The sequence below is a fragment of the Dermacentor silvarum genome, chromosome 5, assembly GCF_013339745.2.
Source record: "Dermacentor silvarum isolate Dsil-2018 chromosome 5, BIME_Dsil_1.4, whole genome shotgun sequence".
Lineage (NCBI taxonomy): Eukaryota > Metazoa > Arthropoda > Arachnida > Ixodida > Ixodidae > Dermacentor > Dermacentor silvarum.
Window position 1 is genome coordinate 132,477,016 of NC_051158.1, and position 21,805 is coordinate 132,498,820.

Here is a 21,805-nt window from a genome sequence, read left to right on the forward strand (position 1 = left end):
GAACAAGTTGCGCTCCCTCATGCTGCAAATGGTGCTTTCCAGCCACATGACTTCCTCTTCTAGCATGACATCTCCCATGTGCACACCACAAAAAAGCTCGATCACTTCTGCTGCGTCACCAAGTGGAAGTTCTGAGCTGGCCACCGCAGTCTCCTGACTTGAACCCCATAGAAAATGTTTGGGGTACCATGAAGAAGGCCTTAGCAAGTCAATGCCTGCACGGGCTCTCCGCGGACAGCCTTTGGAGCGCGGTCAAGGCCGAATGGGAGCGTTTGAAGCAAAATGCCTCATTCTGTGAAGCCTTGTACGCAAGTCTTCCTTCTAGAATAAAGGCAGTGCTGGAGGCAAACGGCGACGCAACCAGATATTGAGCGACGCACGGGTTTTCTTTATTTGTTTTTACGCATGGTTTTCTGGAAGCCCAAGATGACGGCAGTTTGTAGGAGCACATTTTACGTCAAGTCCTAATAAAACGGTTATAGCGCTCAGTGTTTTGAAGGCGCACCCAAAAATGCCTACCGTAATCAGAAAGGCACGATTTGTAAACATAAACAACCTAAAGGTCTAGAACAATTTGGCATGCTGCTAAACTTCAACATCTACTCGTAACTAAAATATCTGCAACTGCGGGAGTTCAACACGTTACGCATGCCAATACATTTCTACATCGACCTTACCGCTGTGAATTCTACTGAATGAGCTTCAATGGCGCTTGTGGATTCTTTGTTCAGCATATATACCCACAGCAGTGACTGCCAAATGCCTTAGCGCGCATGAGATGACCACTATACACGCAGAAATACTGTCTATTATTGTTGTGTCCCAAAGAGACAGTCTGCCAAAAAATGTCATGTTTTCCTTGCGAGTTCTAACGGCAGAAGTATCTGCGAGGTAATATTTTTCCCCGTCTAATTCTCGTTCAGCCTTGCAACGGCTAGCTATCCGAGTGTGACCATGCAGCCTCCGGCAAACTTTCAGAACGCGTGAACGGGTTGCTTTGCGACGATACGAAGCGCGGCTGCAGACGGTAGCAGACGACGAAATAGCACCGCCCACATCGCTCACCGCGCCTGCGCGAAACTAGTTCTAGCCGCCGGCCGGCGGTGGCGCAGAGCAGACGCCACGCGCTCCGGTGTTCTCTTTAACAGTGGACCCCTCTGTACATAAGAAAGCTTTTAATGGCTGAGCCAACGCACGTCGAAGAGCTTTATCCCAGATCTTTGTCGTCGTCTCCCAGACCACAATCCAAGTCTGCTACTTCCAAGAAAGCAGGCTGTTACAATATCTTTATGTTGTCGCATACTTCGACAGGACGCTGGAATTGTTCACCCAGGATGTTGCGCACTTGGGCGACAGGCAGGCGCGCTGGCTTGAACGAAGCGCTCAAACCATTGTTTATGGGCAGAACTACAAATTTAGTTAGTTGTACATTCCAAATTTTATTAAGCGTATTGCAAGGCAAAGTCCTCATTAATTCCGGGAAAAAAGGAAGACAGCGGTTCTTGCGAAAGCCAACAATAACTAGGTAAAAAAGGCGCAAGCTTGCACTAGTCAGCGCAAAGCTCAAGACAGCGAAGCTGGCCGATTGATTGCGTTTCTTGGTTGTAGCTAGGTTGTCTCTGTCTTTCTTTCTTTCTCTCGCTTTCTTTTTTTCTCTCTTTCTTTCTCTATTCCTTTTTTTTTCTATCTCTTCACCTTTATATTTCTCTCTCTCTCTGATTTTTCTCGTTCTCTCTCCCAAAGGAAGTTGTGTTGCAATCCGCAATGCAATGCAATCGTATGGTTCCCATAAATGCACGATCCGCAAGCGTGGGTGTATAGCACAGTGGTTATGACACTCGACTTCGGACCATGGATACCCCGGTTTGAATCCTGCCTTGCGTTCATTTCGCTTTATTTATTTATTTCTCTCGGGCGGTGAGAGCAGACGCGCCAGGATGAAGTCACGGCACATGCTCACTAGCGCGCAGCTGGCGAGAGCTCGGCGGGTGCGACTGTTTTCACAAGAAATCCGTGGAGGGGCGGCGTCTCACCTCGATCACCTATCACCATTTTTCCCTCTCTGTTTGACGGCGTTCCAACGCGAATGGAGAACACGCTGGGCTGGTGGTGACTATAGGTACAACTGTGGCTGGCTTTAAGGGATCAATGGTATTCCTAAATGAACGCATTACTGTATTGATGATCCAAATACAATCTCACTGTCAGGGAGGGTTCAGTCTACCTGACTGGAGCAATATTCCTTTACGTGGGGTGTTGCTACGCTGCACTCCGCCACACCCCAACAACCGCCGTTTCGCGTCGGCGCACAAACTACCGCGCCGCCAAACAGAGAGGAAAAAAAGAAAGAAAATGGTAATGCGTAATCGAGGCGAGACCCCGCCCCTGCACGGAATTGTTGTGGAAACAGTCGCACCCGAGCTCGGCGGAGCCGTGTCTGTGTGGCGTCATCTGGTTGCCATGGCTACGGCGCGGCAGGTTCATGGATGGGTGGGTGGATGGGATAACTTTATTATGAGGTCCTGCGGGCTACGGGGCACAAGGCCATATAGAGCGTGCTACTCTCACGTTGGGACTGGGAGCTTTAGCTCCCTAGCCTGCATCGTGGGCTCGCTGGACGGCCCAGTGCGTGTGGCAGGTTCATGCCACACGCACAAACTACGGATGGCTTAAACTGCGGAAGGAGACGATGACGCTCTAGACAATGCTGATGATGATAATTTCGTGGCACACGCACGAATTACGGCTGGCTTAAACTGCAGAAGAAGACGACGACGTCCGAGCCAATGCTGATGATGATAATTTCGTGGCACAGGCACGAATTACGGCTGGCTTAAACTGCAGAAGAAGACGACGACGTCCTAGCCAATGCTGATGATGATAATTTCGTGGCACACGCACGAATTACGGCTGGCCTAAACTGCAAAAGTAGGCGACGAAGCTCGAGCCAATGCTGATGATGATAATTTCGTGTCACACGCACGAATTACGGCTGGCCCCTGCACGGAATTGTTGTGGAAACAGTCGCACCCGAGCTCGGCGGAGCCGTGTCTGTGTGGCGTCATCTGGTTGCCATGGCTACGGCGCGGCAGGTTCATGGATGGGGCAACCCTTGCTTAGTCAGCTGTGCACAAGCATCAGAGGATTGGCTGCCGCTTCCAAAACTGTAACAATGCAGAGACCATCCGTGAACAAAAAGAAATTGAACGTACTGTGCCACTTATCAGGCGGCGATTAGATGTGGGCCGACACGGAATGATTCCCCAAGATATTTATTTCTCTAACATTGAACTGCAGAAGAAGACGACGACGTCCGAGCCAACGCTGATGATGATAATTTTATCGCACACGCACAACTTACAGCTGGCTTAAACATCTCCACTGTAAAAAAATTGCTGGCTCACCCGTAATCGAGAGTACATGTGAGCATGAAATGACTACCCTATGGCGTCTTTTTGATGCCTGTGGTGCCGCCGCCTTCAACCGCCTCTTCTTCCAACAGTGCAGCGCGATCAGCATCTGTGGCTACTTTTAGGGGCGAAGCTCCTTATAGCGGCACCCGTTCGTCCCCGTCGTAGTAGGTAGCCACGTCTAGTTTTATGAATTGCTCAATAGATGGCGTTGTGTGTCCGTATATGTATGTATACCCATATATACATATAGTATAACCGGAAGCCGACTTCCGCTTCCGGTTCCACTTCCGGTTCCGCTTCCGTTTCTAGTTCCGGTTCCGCTTCCGGTTCCGGAAGTCAGCTTCCGGCTTCCGGAGAACGCTTTCGGCGTTTTATGAAAAAAAAATTGCCGCGTATCTGCGTGCTTCGCTGCAAATGTCGTCGAAAGGCGATAATCTTCTGCCGGCCGTACTACATGAGTGCTGGTCTGATTCGCGGCCACCCGTGATGCTGTTCTCGTACCATTTCCGTCCTGGCATGATAAATGCAATGGAGGTTTGTTTGAACAGATTTCATTTTACCGCATTATTTCATCAAACGGCCATTTATGTTTTGCCCTGTCTCAGACAGCGCTTCCTTTATGTTGAATTGGCCGCATCTGGCTGGCATTGATAAAATAGGTGACCCGTAAAACGAGAAATCGCAGGGAATTGTGGGGCGCGCCGTCTGCTAGCAGCTTCCGGTTCGACGGACGACGCGGCGGCATCGGCGGCATGCCCGGCGCACGTGTTTTTCTACGCGGTTTCAACTCAGTCGTGCGAAGCTTTCCGTCCGCTTTGGCGACCAGCAATGTCGTACCATTCATGCAGCTGATTTCTAGGTTTCAGTTCACTCTGGGCGCGATGATGACGAGCCAAGAAAGGCAAGGATACACTTTTATTCATAAAGGAACTCTGGTTTTCGTTTCGGCGGCCTTTTTTGTTTCTGCCAGGTTAAGCTCTACGGCATTTGCCGTCGCTTGGACGCACAGTCACGGGCGCCTGCGGGTAAGTCAGACAGGTGCAAGAGTTATCGTTATGCGATAATTTATCAAGCGTATAGAAGTATTACTTAGAAAATCGGGTGCTGAGGCGATGGCTACAGCGGTGCATACTGTTCTGTGATCGTAGCTAGAAACCGATATCGTCGGCATATATAACGGCGCACCTAGCGCTGAAAGTGATAGCTTTGCGCGCTGTCAACGGCATTTCTCTGTCGAAATTCTAGGTTCATTTGAAGTGGTACGTAGTTAGACGTTCTGGCCTTTTTTTTTTGTCAACAATGGCTGTATCGCCGTCATATTACGGCTGCGCATTATCTCTATCTGTGCTGAAGGAGCTAAGGAGGGCTAGTTGGTTACGAGTATTATGTTTGTATCTCGCTGTGTCCCGCTTATATTCGCGCCGTAAAACCTCATTTCATAATACCTCTCTATGTGCATGCGAGTACTGACATAGTTCTAGTTTCCTGAGTCAATGTTAGAGAAATAAATATCTTGGGGAATCATTCCGTGTCGGCCCACAGCTAATCGCCGCCTGATAAGTGGCACAGTACGTTCAATTTCTTTTTGTTCACGGATGGTCTCTGCATTGTTACAGTTTTGGAAGCGGCAGCCAATCCTCTGATGCTTGTGCACAGCTGACTAAGCAAGGGTTGCTCCAAGGCAGTTGTTACATGCGTTCACCTTTAACGCTTGAATTTGAGCAGCCAACGGCTGAACACCGACGATAGTTGTGCCTAGGCACCTGCCACCCGGTAATCTTCGAGTGGGACAAAGCCGGCCTGCAAGCGCAAGTGGCTCAGTCAGCTAAGGCGCTGCGCCGCTGAGCACGAGTTCGCGGGATCGAATCCTGGCCGCGGCGGCCGCATTTCGATGGAGGCGAAATGCGAAAACGCCCGTGTGCTTGCGTTGTAGTGCATGTTAAAGAACCCCAGGCGGTCAAAATTAATCCGGAGCCCTCCACTACGGTGTGCCTAATAATCATAACTGGTTTTGGCACGTAAAACCCCAGAAAGAAGAACGGACTGCAAGCGCATCAATGGAATTCAAAGGCGAAGCGGTGGCGGCGGCTGCGCTGACTCAAACCGGAAGCAGCTAGCAGACGGCGCATCCCACAATCCCTCGCTATTTTACGGGAGGCGCTGCGTGAGACATGGACGCCATCTGGCAATACATCGGGAAACATGAGCTTGTGCAGAGGGTTTCCTTCCTCCATGGCAGTGGGCGCTCGTCGGCGCGTAGTCGGGGAACGTCCTTCGTCGGCGCGCATAGCATGGCATTTTCAGCGCAGCTTAAGAAACTAGGGTCTTTAGAGTTACGTATCTATATGTATTTTCTATTAAAGGAACACACCTCCTAATACTTACCTAGTGATGTTGCGCCTCAGATATGCGTAATATTTACTTTGTAAACGATAACGTTCACAAGTATGAACAGCCGTACCAGTTTAAGTAGTGTGGGCGGTCAGCAAGTGGTCCAACTTTGGCCGAGTGGCTGAATCGGGTGACAGACAGACAAACAGACAGACAGACAGACCAAATTTTCAGCGTTTAAGTTCCCCAAGAAAGACTATCGTCTTTAAAAATTCCGAAAGTTGTGTCCGTAGCGCGGAATCGAACCAGGGACCCCTCGCTTCCGAACGCGCGGCGCTAGCCACTACGCCACGAAGCGCACATAGACACACGCACCACGATGGCAATAAATACCCAACATTAACGAAAGGCCGCGTTTCTAGCGCGTTTCTAACGCGTTTGTGCTAGCGCGTTACGGCACGTGTAAGAAGCTGGTGTAAGACGCTGTGGCCTCTCCGCCTTACCTTCAACGCGTTTCGAACGCGCTGCCCAAGGCGGTGGCAAGTCAAGTTCAAGTCGAGGAGAGTTTATGAATACAGGGGGTATACTCTCTCAGCAGTCATGTGATGGCGTCGGCAAACGCGGTGCACGTTCCGGCATGTGTAAATGGCTGCGTAAGACGCTGTGGCCGCTCCCCCTTACTAGAGAGTACTGCACGTTTCTAACGCGTTTGTGCTAGCGTCCCCTTAAGCGGGAGATCCGATGATTCCTTCCGGAGCTTCGCCCACTCATCATCATTCACCCCGTGGATATGCTGTGATATTTTTTTCTTTTTGTCGCGGACCGCTCACGACCCACGGACCGCTGGCGTTCAAAAGAGCACAGGCAGCCTGTCTATCTGTCTTTTGAACGTCGGTATTTAAAATGACAAATAAAACTTCCGCATAATAGAAGTTACAGCTTGAGTGATATTGTGATGAAACATTAGGAAGAAATCGGAAGCAATATTTTTTGGAACTTGTTTGAGAAGTACCTAACCTATGTAATGCGGTCCCGTACAAAGGGCTGGGGACCAGAGATCGCATTTTTCTACCTTTTGACTGGTTGCCCCGGATGATCTGGTTTTGTTCTCGCAACGATGCACAGATGCTATCGCCTGAGTGCCCGGATAACGGCTCTGGCTTTTTGCTCGAGATCACTTGAAGGTCGCCGACAATGGCAGCTAAAACATTTAGTGCTTAAAAACCGCTATTCTATCAAACACTCTACCGGACATCCACTTCATGCAACATGAGCGCATCTTCTTTTCACCTGTGCCTAATGTGCATCCTTTTACTAATTTTTTTTGTTACAGCGCAAAATAAATACTATGCGTGGAGTATCCACTCATGCATTTCTGTATCCACGGTCCTGTTTGCCCGGCGATTATATCAGTTGTCTCGACCCCGGAATAAGAGGACCGTTTTGCCAAAAAAAGAACGCTGTGCGCGTTCTTGGATTGCATGGAATCAGCGATGCAAACGACGATAAATCAAAGCGCAGCGTAGGTGGCCGCTGTGCCTAGCGCGGCCCCGAAGCACCACTGCGTCACTGCGTGGAGCTCGCTGGACGCCATATTGGATTTAATTGTCTTGCCAGTACGCGTCTCAGACAGAGTTTGAGTAATCTCATGTCTGCTAGTTGTTAGTGGCGTGCACAATTACGCGTAATGCTATGACGCCTATGAATTGATTCATGATTACCCAACGTTACCAATATATACGAGTATACGCCAGGCACATGTTCACAGACTCGTTTGCCCAGTCGGTACATACTCGATAGGGGAGCAGCGCAAAAAAACAGGAAGGGAGACGCACACCAGCGCTGACTGAGGACTGAATTCTTTATTCAGAAAGGAACGCATATATACCAAAAGAAAAAGAAAATAGAAAGTTTCTTGTCGTTTTGGTATATATGTGTTCCTTTGTGAATAAAGATTTCAGTCGTCAGTCAGCGCTGGTGTGTTTCTCCCTTCCTGTCTTCTTGTGTTTTTTTTGCGCTGTTCCCCTATCGAACACAATAATGATATGACTACAACCCTCGCATTGACAGATGTCGCCGTGGAACATTCCCAAAAGACTGGTAAATAGATGAAATGGGAGAATGCGCGCATCCCAGCCACAGAAAGGAACCTAAGGACAAGGAAGACCACTGAATATTTAATGATTGACATCGAAAGCGCCAACAGATCCCTTGGCACCAACACTGGGTGGACTCCATAAATTGGCCGTGTTCACTGAAGACTATTTAAAAACCGTCTGTGTAGTAGGCTTCACGCGGTGAAGAAGGGTACCACAAGGAAGTCGATAAGCATTTAGCTTTTGCCTGTTTATTCTCTAATAATAATTTTATTTTAGCAGATGCCATTCCCCTAATTCTCAAGGCTACATTTAATTATACCGTGAAGATTTAGTAAAATGTTTCTTTGAGCTTGATTTTGAGCAACACTCGTTATTAGCGACATTGAGTCAGAGAGTCAAACGACCATTTTCAGATGCCTTCAGGCTCAACGGATAAAATCGGGCATTAAGTCAGGCGATGACATTCCTTCGCGCAAAACAAACAAAAACGTGATTTATTTATATGTCATTGTTTTTATGAAAGATATCATGACCCGTGATATTGCGAAATGGAAAACGACTTCTACAAACGGGCAACGACCGCACGCGCGTCAATCTATTACCCGGAATGTTTGAGAAACACTGAGAAGTACAACATTTACAGGAGTCTATGACTAATATAAAGCGTTTGGTTCTAGGAAGAGGTGCATACGGAACCTGCTCTTTATTTTGTGATTTATTTTGTTAGTTTTCATACGCCCTCTTGCATTGTAAGCCTCCTGATAAGAAACATATATCATTGGCCAGCCATAAGTATGAAGCTCTTACCCGGTAGATGCGTTCCAGCGATAAAGCATATTTCGTTAGCATAATAGATATTATAGCTTCCAGAAACTCGCGGGTCCACTTGGTGTGTATCTGCAATAATAAGGAAGACTCATTTAAAAGAAAAAGTCGCCGGTCAGCGGTAATCACTGTGTCGTGAAACATCCCTGCATCTCCCTGGAAAACTGCATTGGACATTTGAACAAGCCCCTGGTTGGCATAAAAGAAAGATAGGAGGCGGGTGGAGGGGGAACGCGTACTGCTGTGTTTGGGGAACAGCGTGTCATGCACTCAGTTGTGGCGCAAACTGTTGTCATTTGTATCCAGGATGTCCGACAAGGCAAATTCATTGAGATGTACGCAATAGCACACGTGAGTTTGTATCACTTTTTGAATTCATATCATTCTGTCTATAGACGCTGTTGTCCGTTTTGCTGCCGACAATGGTGCTTGAACAGCACAACCAATGTATACATTGATGATACATATAAACCAGAGTTGCGCAGTGGGGTCATCCATTCCATTCACTCTTCATTCCGGGGTGTGAATAGAATACTTTCTCTGGAATTCAATCTTTGTAATTCCACTCCTTTAACTCTTCGGCATGGCGAGACTTGGATCAGCTAAATCAATCCAGGAATGGGATTCGTCATCTTTATTCCTCCAATTCCAGTAAATTACCCTTTTCTCTATCACTGATGACTACTTGATCTTGTTGCCCTATATTGACTCAAAACATAATTTTGAAGTCTTAATAACATTACAGCAATGTTATGTAGCATTTTTTCACATAACAAAGATACTTTAAGGCCTAATAACTCTACCGGGCGTTTTTGCCTGGAATTTCTGTAATATGCGGTGTTTCATATTAAGCCTGTTGTCACTTTCGGTTTCGACAAAAGTCCATTTCCCGAAGCTCCCTGACAACAATGAAACTTCAAAGACGCATTCAGATAACCCTCGGATGGTAGAGTACATCCCTGCTCAGTACAGTACCTATACTTAAGGGACCTTACTTCACAAACATACACAAGTGCAATAAAAAAAATGACACGTCTAACAGAACTACACAAAGAAATACATAAAACATTCTTGCGTAAATTTTATCATCCCCCTTTCTGTAATAGCGTTAACAAACATATATTAGCTAGTCCAGCTATGAGCCACGAGTGTGTGACGTCAGTATGTGAAAAACATGATACAAGCACAACTTCCTTTCTAATTAATCCAACATTTCCGAAACCGCGTCATTCTTCGGAAGCTATTTTGATAGGAGTAAAGAAGGCGACAATAAAAAAAGTTCGGCAGGTAACACAAGAAAGCGAAACCTGCCGCATATTTGGTCATCCATGAAGTTATACAAGTGGGGTTAGACTTCTTTGTAAGAAATATTATTAATGCATTGAGTTACACAATCGGGGCTAAACTTCTTGCAAGACATAACGAGCCGCAATGGGAAGTACATGTTTGGCATTAAGGCGACCTCCGGAACGCCACATATGAACAGTTAACGTAGTAGCTAAAGTGCCATATGTTTCGTTCTGGCGGCTTTCAGTGAAACATACTGGACGATTTCAACGCAACAAAGAACGTCAGAGTTTATTCAGCGCTGCCTTTTGTACATTCTAAAAGGAAGGGAAAGAGCAGACGGGCAAAACTACACTGCGCACAGAGGGTGCGCAGTGATGACACTGTGCGGCACGTGTACATCGCCAACTGCTGATTTATCAAACACCATACACCATATATTAGTGCACGCACTAGGCCCCACCTTTAGTCAGCGATATGCCTGCGACGTGACGTGTTTAATCATGCAAGCACTAGGCACACCTTTAGCAAGCCAGAACCGTGCAGCAGCTGGGGTTTCTGGGAGGCGTACTGTTGTGCTCCTGAGGTCCGGGTTCAATTCCCACCCAGACTGAGATGTACCAAATTTTCTTTTTGAAGGCACTAATTAACTTCGTTTTCAGGAACCTCCCTGAGGAATATGACGTCAATTAAAGCATTTTTTGCGGTGTCGGTCATTTTTCGTGACGATGCAGTTTCGCGAAGGTCACCGCCAACATAGACACCTAAGGCTATCGCCTTAATAATGTTACACCGTTGTGCAAATCTACACCAACACAATATTTTTCACATAATGACGTCACATATCCGTGACTTACAGACGGACTAGGTAATATATTGTTTATTGATGCCATTACAAAAAGCAGGATGATAAATTTTATATAAGGATGTTTATGTATTTATTTGTCTTGTCCTATCATAAGAAGCCCACGAACAATGACACTAGGGACAACATATGGGAAATCACTTGTACTTACTAATTGAATTATAGCAATGATAAATTAATGCAAATGAAAATAAATGAAAAAACAACTGTCCGCCGGTGGGGAACAAACCCACGTCTTCGCATTACGCGTGTGATGCTCTCACCATTGAGCTACCGCGGCGCCGTTTTCCCATCCACTTTCTGGGGTATTTATGTTTTACAACTGAAACTAACCCTGGGAGTGTTTAGCCAGCGCCATCACTCATAAACCTAGGCGGCGGATGCGGAACATCCTTTGTGCCGCTGGCGTCACAAGTACGTGATCTTTTTGGGTGAAAAAAACTGATCAATAAACCCACATAGGCTATCTGAAGGTATAAATGTTGCCGGATTCGAGTCCTCGTTATGTAATGAACTAGAAGAGAGGGAACCGAAGTGCCCGATTTTTATTATTCATACCATAAGAAGCGAACAAACAATGACACCATTCGGTTCGCTCTCTACCGAATCGTGTCATTGTTTGTTCGCTTCTTATGGTATGAATAATAAATTCGGGCACTTCGGTTCCCTCTCTTCTCGTTTGTCTTGTCCTGTTAGACTTGTGATTATTTTGATGACTAACATAAACGAATGAACGTTAAAGAAACCCCGGTCATCAAAATTAAACCGCAGTCCCGCAATACGACATGCCTCATAATTTGATCGTGCATTTAGCACGTTATCCCAAGAATTCATTTTTTAAAATAAAAGCGAAACAAATTGCTATGTTTTGCGTAGCCATATTTTTTTGCTTTCACAGCTACTGGAACAATAGCCATCACCACTTTATTTGCAGGAAACCTCTCTGACCTCCTGTTATTATGTTTTCTGGATAGTTAACAATGTACCAAAAATCCCCCAGGGTGCGCATTTCAATTTACCGTGTACTCGGCAGGGTGCCACCATTTGCGAAGTCATACTTGGCCTCCATCTTTGTGTTGTAGGTCAAGCGTGGTCTAGTTAAACCAAATGATCCTTGACAATTAGCAGTTGCATTATTTAAAAGCACTTCAACCTTGTAATGCAGGTAGGCTTCCGGGTCTTCAGAAGTGTAGAATGTGCACGCAAAATATTGTGTTGTTTATATTTGCCGCGGCCGAAGTAGTGACGTATAGGTGGATATTGAAAATACCTGCAGCGCCAATACAGTATGTTGACCAACACTTGTTTAGTCCTAATGGCAACTTCACCTGTTTTTGTGGTTGTGTAGTCCGGCTTAAAATCAGCATTTTGTTCTCCAGGAATAAGTGCCCATTTCACAGCAACTCCATTGCAATATCTCTCACTCCCATTCAAATTTCATTGCTGATGTTAAAAAATTACTCCATCTCCCGCTAAAGGGAACCATGTGTGGATCCGAAGCAGCGGGGAGATGGTTAGCTTGAGCGGGAGGTGGTTTCGCGGCAGCTGCCCGAGCGCTCATCGCGGCGCTGCACAGGAGAGAGAATGAGGCGCGCGCGCTCCGTCATTTTCATACCGCGTAACTACCGTGGCGCCCCCAGTGGAGTATGCAGCTATCGCACCACCTGTCGTGCACGCCGCTCCGGATTCCCAGAGGAGAGAAAGGGGGGAGCGTAGGAGAGGAGAGAGAGGGGGAGGGGACGCGCATGCCCCGTGGGGGTGTGGCACGCGGGCTCCGCTCCGTACAGTAGAGGATTCCTAGAGGAGAAAAGGGGGGGGGGAGCGTAGGAGAGGAGAGAGATATGGAGGGGACGCGCATGCGCTGTGGGGGTGTGGGAGGCCGCGGGAGGAACGGACAAAGCCCCGCCATAAGCTGCTTCGCATCTAAAAGAAATTCAGAGCCCTTACACTACTGTGAAGATGGAAGCCAGCGAAGCTGTCACTATGGTGTGTCTGCTATAGTGAATATTGCATAGTGAATTTATATTATAGAGAATTTTAGAATTGCGGGCCTACGCGTCTTGGGGACCCTAGAGAATTGCGGGCCGCAAGTGCGCATGAGCAGAAGCCAAGCCTGTCTTGGGTTTATGCGTTCGCGTTAACCCAAGACCCAAAAATCGGAAACTAGCGTGGGCACACAAACCGTCTTGGGTCACCCTCGCGGGTGACGAGAAATCGCTAGATAGTAAGGAGAGCCGTACGATCCGCAGCCATCCAAAAACCGTTATCTCTCAGGCGGTAAGCATGACTGCTCCGAGAGCTACGTACGCGCGCTAGCACTACACAGCAGATGACATCTGTATATTGCGAAAAGTGCTCGCAGCGAACCCTTATCACGACGTTAAGCTCTGGCCACAAGTTGCGAAAAATCTTGCAGAGGGTGCGAAGAGAATATTTTCGCCGCGGTCAATACGCAACCGTTGCGAGACGTATACTGCCGCCGGCGATGTCAATGTCAGCCCAACTCAAATCAGCGTACAGCAGATGATCGCAGAGCAAGCGTGCTGTCGTTCGACTGATTTTTGCCATTTTACACAGGTGAACTCGCTGTTTTGAAGTGAATCACAAAAAATCCACCATTTAAGAGCTGCGTTTGGCTTTGCTTGACTTAAAATTGTTTACTTAATTCGCAGTACTAACAAAACCGTTTATGACATTTTTTGGTCCCTCTCTTGCGTAAAATGCATTCTGTTCGTTTTCACTTGCAAGAAAAGCATTTCTTCTTTATCGCATTCAAGCACCTTTTCGTTTTCCCCACTGCGGCGTCACGAGCGCTTGACCCAACGCTCTCTGCGTTTGAACCAATTCTCACTCTGCTCCTTATCTAAACCCAAGAGCAACTAACGCAACGCGGCTTGTGGGCCCAGAGTGTTGGGTCCCCAATGCTAAAGCTGTCTGTTAACAGCGAAGCTGTGTAAGCCATCCGTAATTTGTGGTTCGTATCAAGCAACTTCCGCGCCGTAGCCGTGGCAACCAGAAAGGCCGCGACACCCAGGAGGGCGGCGCGGCGCAAGCGCACGCGGTCATCTGTTCGCCAGCTCCCTCCCTTCTCGAGCACCGGCTCTCTTCTCTCCGCGGCGCGCTGAGCTAGGAGAAAAAAAAAGTTCTCGCAGTTTCACCTGAAAGGTGAAGCATCAATTGCGATAGCAAATTTGTAGAGAGCTATACGGAGTAATGATAGTAGCTTTAACATCTGTATAAACTTGGACATGCAGCAGCACCGGCAACATGCAGAACTGTTGTCGACGCCTTCGGCGTTTTGCCCGCGTTTGCACAAAATGCGTGCGGCGTTGGTGACTGTTGCCGGAGCCTCTGATATAAATAGGCACTTGGTGCCGCAGCTAAACGTCGCCTCCCTCATCCTGGAGGCCCATAACGCTGCTAAACACAGACTATAAGATATTCACAACCCTTCTTGTAAATCAAATGAAGGTATTATTGCCTAAAATAGTCAGTGTGCATCAAACATGTTCCGTGGCTGGTCGGAGTATATTTTCATCTCTCCACTTAACACGTGATATCATACAATACACAACAGCGCGTGAAGCTTCAGGAGTATTGGTAAGTTTAGACCAAGCCAAAGCGTTCGACCGCTTAGAACACCTGTACTTATTTGAGGTGTTACGATGCTATAAGTTTCCCGAAGAGTTTGTAGATATCCTGCGGATGTTGTATTCGGGAACAACAGCCGAGATACTACTTAACAGCACTTTAACTCCTAGGTTTGATGTGACAAGGGGAGTGCGGCAGAGCGGTCCTTTGTCACCTCTATTGTTTGTGCTTGCGATTGACCCATTGTTAAGGCGTTTTAGCGAGAGCTCGCTTATAAGGGGTCTTCCTATGCCAGGCAATGGGTGCATAAAAGTGTCAGCGTATGCGGATGACATTACTTTGTTCTTACGGGATGGGGACAGTCTGGTAGATGTATTTCGTATTTATAATCAGTGTGCATCATTGTCAGGGGGTAAAATAAATGTGAGGAAATGCGACGCATTAAACTTAGGACGCAGTGCAATAGCATTACCAGGAAATATTAAACAGACCGAGCATATGCAAATATTAGGCATAACATTTTCTACAAGTGGTGTTTCACCTCACACATGGAGAGACATTATCAGCTGTATTAAAGCACAGTCGGAAGCAGTGACTGCGTCGCCACTGCCGCTAGCAGAAAGGGCTTTCTTTATTAAGAATGTATTGTGCAGTAAACTGTGGTTTGCTGCAAGAGTGGCTCTTCCGCCGTCACCAACAGTACGTGTAGTAAAAAAAATTACTTTCTCATGGTTCTGGCTAAACAAGACACAATACGTGGCACAACAATTTTTGCGTCTTCCGAAAGCCAGCGGAGGATGGAGCTTGCCGTGTATAGTTACATTTGATAGACTGCTGTGCACTAACAGTACATGTGACCTACTTGATGATGATGAGTACCCAGGTAGGCCACTTCTCCTTTATTGGCTGGGTCATTACCGTCGAACGCTCATGCCACAATGTTCAGGCAACTTGCTTCCGACAGCGTTACGCCAGCACCGCAGTATGCGGCGGTTGCGCGCTTACAGAGCCAGCTTGTGCAAGTAAGGAATACAAAGTGGCGTACGACACCAGTTTCAAGGCTTTGTGAAATGTTGTGTGAGACGGCTGTGCCTTCAGGGACAGCTACTACAAGCACATGGACAGCCGTTTCCTCACCTGATTTGCCTTCTAAAGTGAAGGATTTTCACTGGCAATATCAGTGGGGTATTCTACCTACAAGAGACAGGCTTGAACGCTGGAATATGGTAGCGAAGGATTTATGCATACATTGCCATACAAAGGAGTGCGTTGTAGCGCGCACCTTCTGGAAGCTGGTTGGAAGATTATTTGGAATATCCATCGTGCGGGCACCACGGCGGCGAGATCGGTTTGCGAGTCTCGTCTACTACAGCGTTAGCTACGTTTTGTGGTGCTTCCGCAACATTGCAGAACGATCCCGGCAGCCAAATAGAGCAATGTACCCCAGAGTGCGCAAACTAAGGGTGATAATATGGGGTCATCTTGAAGAACAGCTCTTCAAGCTCGGTGAAGCCGAGTTTCTTCGCCGCTGGTCTACGCGGTACCTAACCGTGTCTCGAGGCAAAGCTTTGCTGCAGCCAGAATAATGCCCAAACTTTGTTTGGCTGAGTAGAAACTGTACCTGTCTGTGCTTCGGATGTCATTCATGAATCCGAGGCTGAAATTTATGATTTAGCATGTACACTGTCGTAGTGTTTGTGATGTGTGGCAAAGTTAATGTCAAGCAGACGCAATTTACTGTTTTGTTTGCTCATCTGTTCTGTTTATATGAAGTATGATGTATTGCATGTGTGGTACGTTATATTGCATTGTATACGTTCATACAACAGTTGTACGCGTGCCTACGGGTAAATAAATTTCCTTGTCAGCTAAACGTCGCCTCCCTTCCCCCCCCCCCCCCCCCCCCACCATGTCTTTCGCGCGTCGGAAGAAGGCGCGTTTGCTGTACATATAAGGTGATTGTAAAGGAGGAAGGAGACGCCTACTTCTGCAGCCCTTAAGTACAGTGTACTAGAATTCTAGTACACTGTACCTTAAGGGAGCACGGCGCAGAACGCGCGTTTGTTCTCCGCCGTGGGTTCACTCCCCGTGAAAGCGCGCGTCCCTCGCGCCCTTTCACTCGCACATATAGCGTTCGGCGCGCTGAGCCGTGCTCCCTCAAGGGCTGCAGAAGATAGCGCCAACCTTTCCCTTTCCCTCAAGAACCACTTACCACCGGCGACAATTTCAACTCCATTGACGTCATACGGAACCTCATGGCGATGACGACGGCGACGCCGACGGCAGAAATCTGCTTTGTCGTGTCCATATAATTGCTATCGCAATAAAAGGCGAAAGCTTGCACTAGGCCGCGCATAGCTTAAGACACAGCGAAGCTGGCCGATTGATTTTGAGTGGCTAGCCTCCAACGCATTCGGCGTCGTCAAGCAAGAGCGTTCTTGGCACTGTGCCAACCTTGTTTACTCCGCCTGCGTTTGTGGCATGCCAGCAACGCTGTCAATCGTAGGTGCCGACGCGTCCAGCTCTAGTCACGCGAAATGTCGCGAAAGGAATCTCCGAAAATGATCGCTTGAGAACATCTTCCTACAGGCGTAGTTAAGTTAAACGAAGTTAAGACCTACCAGCAATGAAGTTGATACCTAGCAGTAGCACCAAGTAAAACTTGATGATCGACAGTTTCGCTGTGGCTAAGCTTTGCACGACCGAGTGTAAACTTGCCCGTTTTTATTGCCACACGTGTTTATTTCTGGTGTCCGTTTCTTTGCGCAGCACCACTTTCAACTCATTTTCAGTGTCGCGTTGATAGAGGGCTGGAGCGCGCATGAACGCTGCAGGGCTTTCATGCGCTAGTACGTTCGGCGACGCGGTTATAAATGTCGGACTGGCGACAGTACTGGCATTGTTTTCTGTCGACGCTAGATCGCACATGTTATTTTCTTGCCGCCGCATATTTTTTGCCAGAATTCTCCTATTGGCACAAGTTCGCCCAAGTAAAGTTTATTTACTTCCAAGTCGCCTCGTCCTTATGCCTATGGACAAAAACCATCTCTTCAACGTGACATCTGGTGGAGGTGCTTATGGGTGGAACACCCCGGACATAACGAGAAACCAGCCCAGTACGCACCGACGTCTGCACCAAAATCGTTAAGAAAGGGGACACGGGAGAAATTTGGACCCGCCTCAGACACCTGGGACTTCCCCCAGAGTATGGACTCTTGCGTCACTCTAAAGGCCGTGTGGAAACCCATCGTGCTACAGCCATGACCAACGCCGCTGCACCCGCTACGGGCACTTTTGAACAACCGAAGGAACCTCAGAAGGTTCGTGGCTCCGCGTGAGATTAGTCGCAAGAAAGGCTAGACACGTTCGAGATGGTCGCATCGTCTAACAAGTGGCCGGAGGAGGAAACGCTGCGGAATGTCTTTTTCTCGCTCGAAGCATCCGCTCGCACACGGTTCGAAAACCAAGGAACCATACTGAAGACGTCGGACCTCTGTAGGAGAGGATTGGCATCGACATAACCGAGCGCCCAACGATAGCAACATACTGATGCCATCCTTCGAACCCGGCCGCAACACCACAATGAGCCTATAGCTGTGTTCGTTAAGGAAATGCAGAAACTTTTCCGACACATGGACGCGGATATGACTCAGGAAAAGAAGCTGCAGTACCTGATGGGGGTCATGAAGGAATAGCTATTCGTCGGCCTCATTTGAAACCCGCCGAAGACAATCGTACAGTTTGTAACGGCGACAGCTACCATAGAAAAAGTACAACCATGACTTGCCAGTTCTTAGTCGAGGCAACACCGACGCGAATTTAGTCGATGCTAATAGCCTTCATGCGACTATGGTGGGTATGCTATAGTGAATACTGTTACAGTGAATTTACATGTTATCATTATTCAATATATTGATGCGTATTCAACATGTTCGTCAAAGGGCCAAGACACCGGCATCTTGTTTTCGCACGGTGCGATGGCCAAGTAGTGCGTTTGCTGCGTCAAGTCCGCCCCATCGTCACATACTAGCGTATGAGCCAAGGTGTTCACAGCCGCGGCACATTGCACAGCATCATCAAGATCCTGACGTCAGGATCATGGAAGATGTGGTTAAACGAGCGTCCGTTCCATATATAGTGAGTCTAAAGGGCAACGGTGGATAACAGCGGTAGCGTGATCCCTACGTCACAACACAAAGGGTCACAATGATTGTTGGAATGTTCCGCCGTCGAGTATCGCGACACTTGTGAAAGAGGCATTGACGGTGGCGAGGGGTATAACAATGGACCTTCCATCATCCGTTTTGACACCTGCGCTAATGCACAAATGGCGGGCCACGCACAGGGAGCCAATGCAACTGTTGATGATTATAGCTTTTTTTTTCACGCGAACAGGATCCCGGCAAACCTAGCCTTTAACAGGTCGGTCCACTGTAAAATATGAAATGATTCCGGATATGCTCCCACACTGGAGTTGCCCGTGCGCAACCCTGATCTATGGTGCGTCTCACTAACTGCGTGAATTACAGCCATAGTTAATTGTCTTCTCAGTTAATCAGGGAGGCAAACACGCAGCCACACAGCTAGCCTTCAGCGGTATGTTGATTCGCCACCTTGATGCCGAGGGCTGGTGAGAGCGGACGACATATGGATACAGTTTAGAAGTAAGGTGGAAACATTATTCCTTTGGATGACAGACAATTCGTCATCAGCCTATTTTCGCAGCGAAGCTGTTTAAGCTGGAGGTAATCCGGTGGTGCAGGCAGAGAGCCCCTCCGCCTGGCGATGACGTTACGGGCGTCGCCCAGTAACGGAGAGCCACCTCCTCGCCTCCGCTGAGCCGCCACCTGTTCGCCGCGCAACCACGCGTTCGCACGGTTGCGCCGAGGGGTGCCAACGTGCCAGCTGTGGAAGAAGACGACGACGCTCGAGAGAGAACCAAGTTAAAGCTAATGAAAATGCCAAGTTAAAGCTAATAGAGAACCAAACTAAAGCTAAGACAGAACCAAGTGAAAGCTAATGAAAAGCCAAGTTAAAGCTAAGAAAGGGCCCTCAGCTTCGCTGTTTGCTCAGACTTCGCACCACTAGTGCGAAGCTGCCCCCATTTTTTGTGTCTACTGCAGGACGACGACCTGTCCCTGCGATATCCAGTTAGCCTTCGTTTATGCTAGCTGATTTGAAGTTGTGCCTGCAAATTAGTTATTTTCATCAACCCACCTACTTTTCAGCCGCCCTCGATTGCAATTCTCTTCCCTTCTCACTCTGATGGTCCACCAGTTGGTTATCTTCTCGAAGAGTTACTTGGCTTGGCAAACTCCATATTTTCCGCTTAATGTCAGCTATGTTATAGTCCACCTTAGTTTTCTGTTTCGTCCGAACCGCTCTCTTGGTGTACCTTAAATTTACACCTAATATTTCTCGCTTGCTCGCTCGTTGCGCACTCTTTAACTTGTTCTCAAGACTCTCTGTCGAAATCCCTGTTTCTGCCCTATATGTTAGTACCAGTATAATGCAGTTCCCGTACGCTTCTTTTCAACGATCGTGGTAAGCTCCGGGACATGATTTAGTAATGCCAGCTATATACACTTAACCAATTTTTATTATTCTGTAAATTTCCTTTCTGTGATCAGCATCGCCTGCGAGTAATTGACCTAAGTAAACGTATTCATACATAGATTATACAGGCTCATTGCTGGTTACGAATTTTTGATCTATTGCTAGGCTATTGATTTTTACTTTTATCTACTGCACTTTCTCTCGGTTGAAATTTCTCGGCTAACAACCTGAACCATTTGGTGCAATTCGCCCGCAGAATTGATAAATTGGACAATGTCATCTCTTCAAACGAAACGTCGTTGAGATATTCGCCGCTGATCCTCATTCTCAATCCTTCCCAGTGTAATAGCTGGAATGCGTCTTCTAAGCATTCAGTGAATAACAGTGGAAAAAGTATGCCTACTTGCTTGACCGTTTCTGATACGTAATATTACACTTTTTATGCGGGGAATCGAGGTAGCTGTGGTGCCTTTGTAAGTATTTGCCGAGATATTCAAGTGTGCTTGCGGTACTCCTTTATTACCCAATGAATCCACGTTATATGTGCTCAATGAAATGCTTTTTTTGTAATCTATGTAAGCCCAATAGAGAAGTTGGTTGTACTCTGCAAAATTTTCTATTACCTGAATGAAGGCACGGATGTGATCATTTTTATAATAGCCCTTCCTGATGCCTGCCTGTTTTCTCGGTTGATTGAAATCAAGTATTTCCCTGACTCTACTGGAAAGTACATAGGAGAATAATGTTGACATTCCTTCAGGTATCTGGTACACTGACATCGAGGAAATGTGTTTAAGTCCCGCACTTCATCGGCGTTTAATGTATAATATCTCCTCCATCTTTGAACAGAGCGACTGTTATTTCCAGGGGACATGTCTCATCAAGCACTTCATCGGTAGTTCCAGAAGCAGCCACCTTATCCACTTCATCGCTACTTCCAATGAAGGTTGCGTGGCGGCTGTGGGTACTGTACGGGTCTGTGTAGAATTCTTCTGCTGCCTTTACTATATCATTGAAATTTCTGATGATATTACCCTGCTTAACTTTCACTGCACGCCTCCTTCCCTGTCGTATGTCAATTTTTCCTCTCACAGTTTTTTGCTGTGCGCATATTTTACTGCGTCTTTAATCTCTCCGACGGTGAAATTTGAAATATCCCTTACTTGTTTATAACCTTTGACAGTTCAGCGAATTCTATCTGATATCTTGTATTAAAAAGTCCCATGCTTTGTGGTTTCTTAATTAAGTTTATTGCTACTTGGGAGGGGTTATCTGCTTGTTGCCTTGGTGTCTTATCTACCATCTAAATTTGTCCTTCTGAAATGAGACTATTTACGGTTCCATTCATTATATATGTGTTATCTTCATCTTTCTGATGTAGTCCCGCATAGTTCTTCGCAAACACCAGCCTTAATTAATCTGCTTTTACCCTACCTGAATCTTGATTGGCCTCTTTTTCTACTGAATAATTTTATTCTCTCTCTCTTCAAACTGAGAGCAATGCTATACCTCACTAATATATGGTCACTGCCGCTCACCCTACCTAACATCTGTACATCCTGTCCCATGCTAGGTTAAGGACAGGGCACATACAATTAGAAATGTTTATTTTTTTCCAGGGAAGGCATTTGCGACACAATTTCAAGATTTGTGTGGCATTATATAGTGCATTGCATATAACAACAAAACTACTGGGAAGCATAAGCGACACCTATATTTTGCACAAACACCTTTTCGTACCTGCCCATCTGCTTGTGATTTACAGACGATATGTTTGCGTGGGACGCGCCTTCAACGCTGCTGAGAATTGCGTTTTCTTTTACGCGGTGCTCGACAAT

At 47.1% G+C, this 21,805-nt stretch overlaps 1 protein-coding gene across 5 annotated transcripts in view; it reads right to left on the reverse strand.

The window, feature by feature from the left end:
* Positions 1–21,805, reverse strand: part of LOC119452590 (uncharacterized) — a 124,976-nt gene that overhangs the window by 20,104 nt on the left and 83,067 nt on the right. For all 5 annotated transcript variants that reach the window (XM_049668489.1, XM_049668490.1, XM_049668488.1 and 2 more), the window contains one exon: positions 8,651–8,740. In XM_049668489.1, the coding sequence (XP_049524446.1) occupies positions 8,651–8,740 (90 nt within the window). The remainder of the gene's footprint in view (positions 1–8,650; positions 8,741–21,805) is intronic.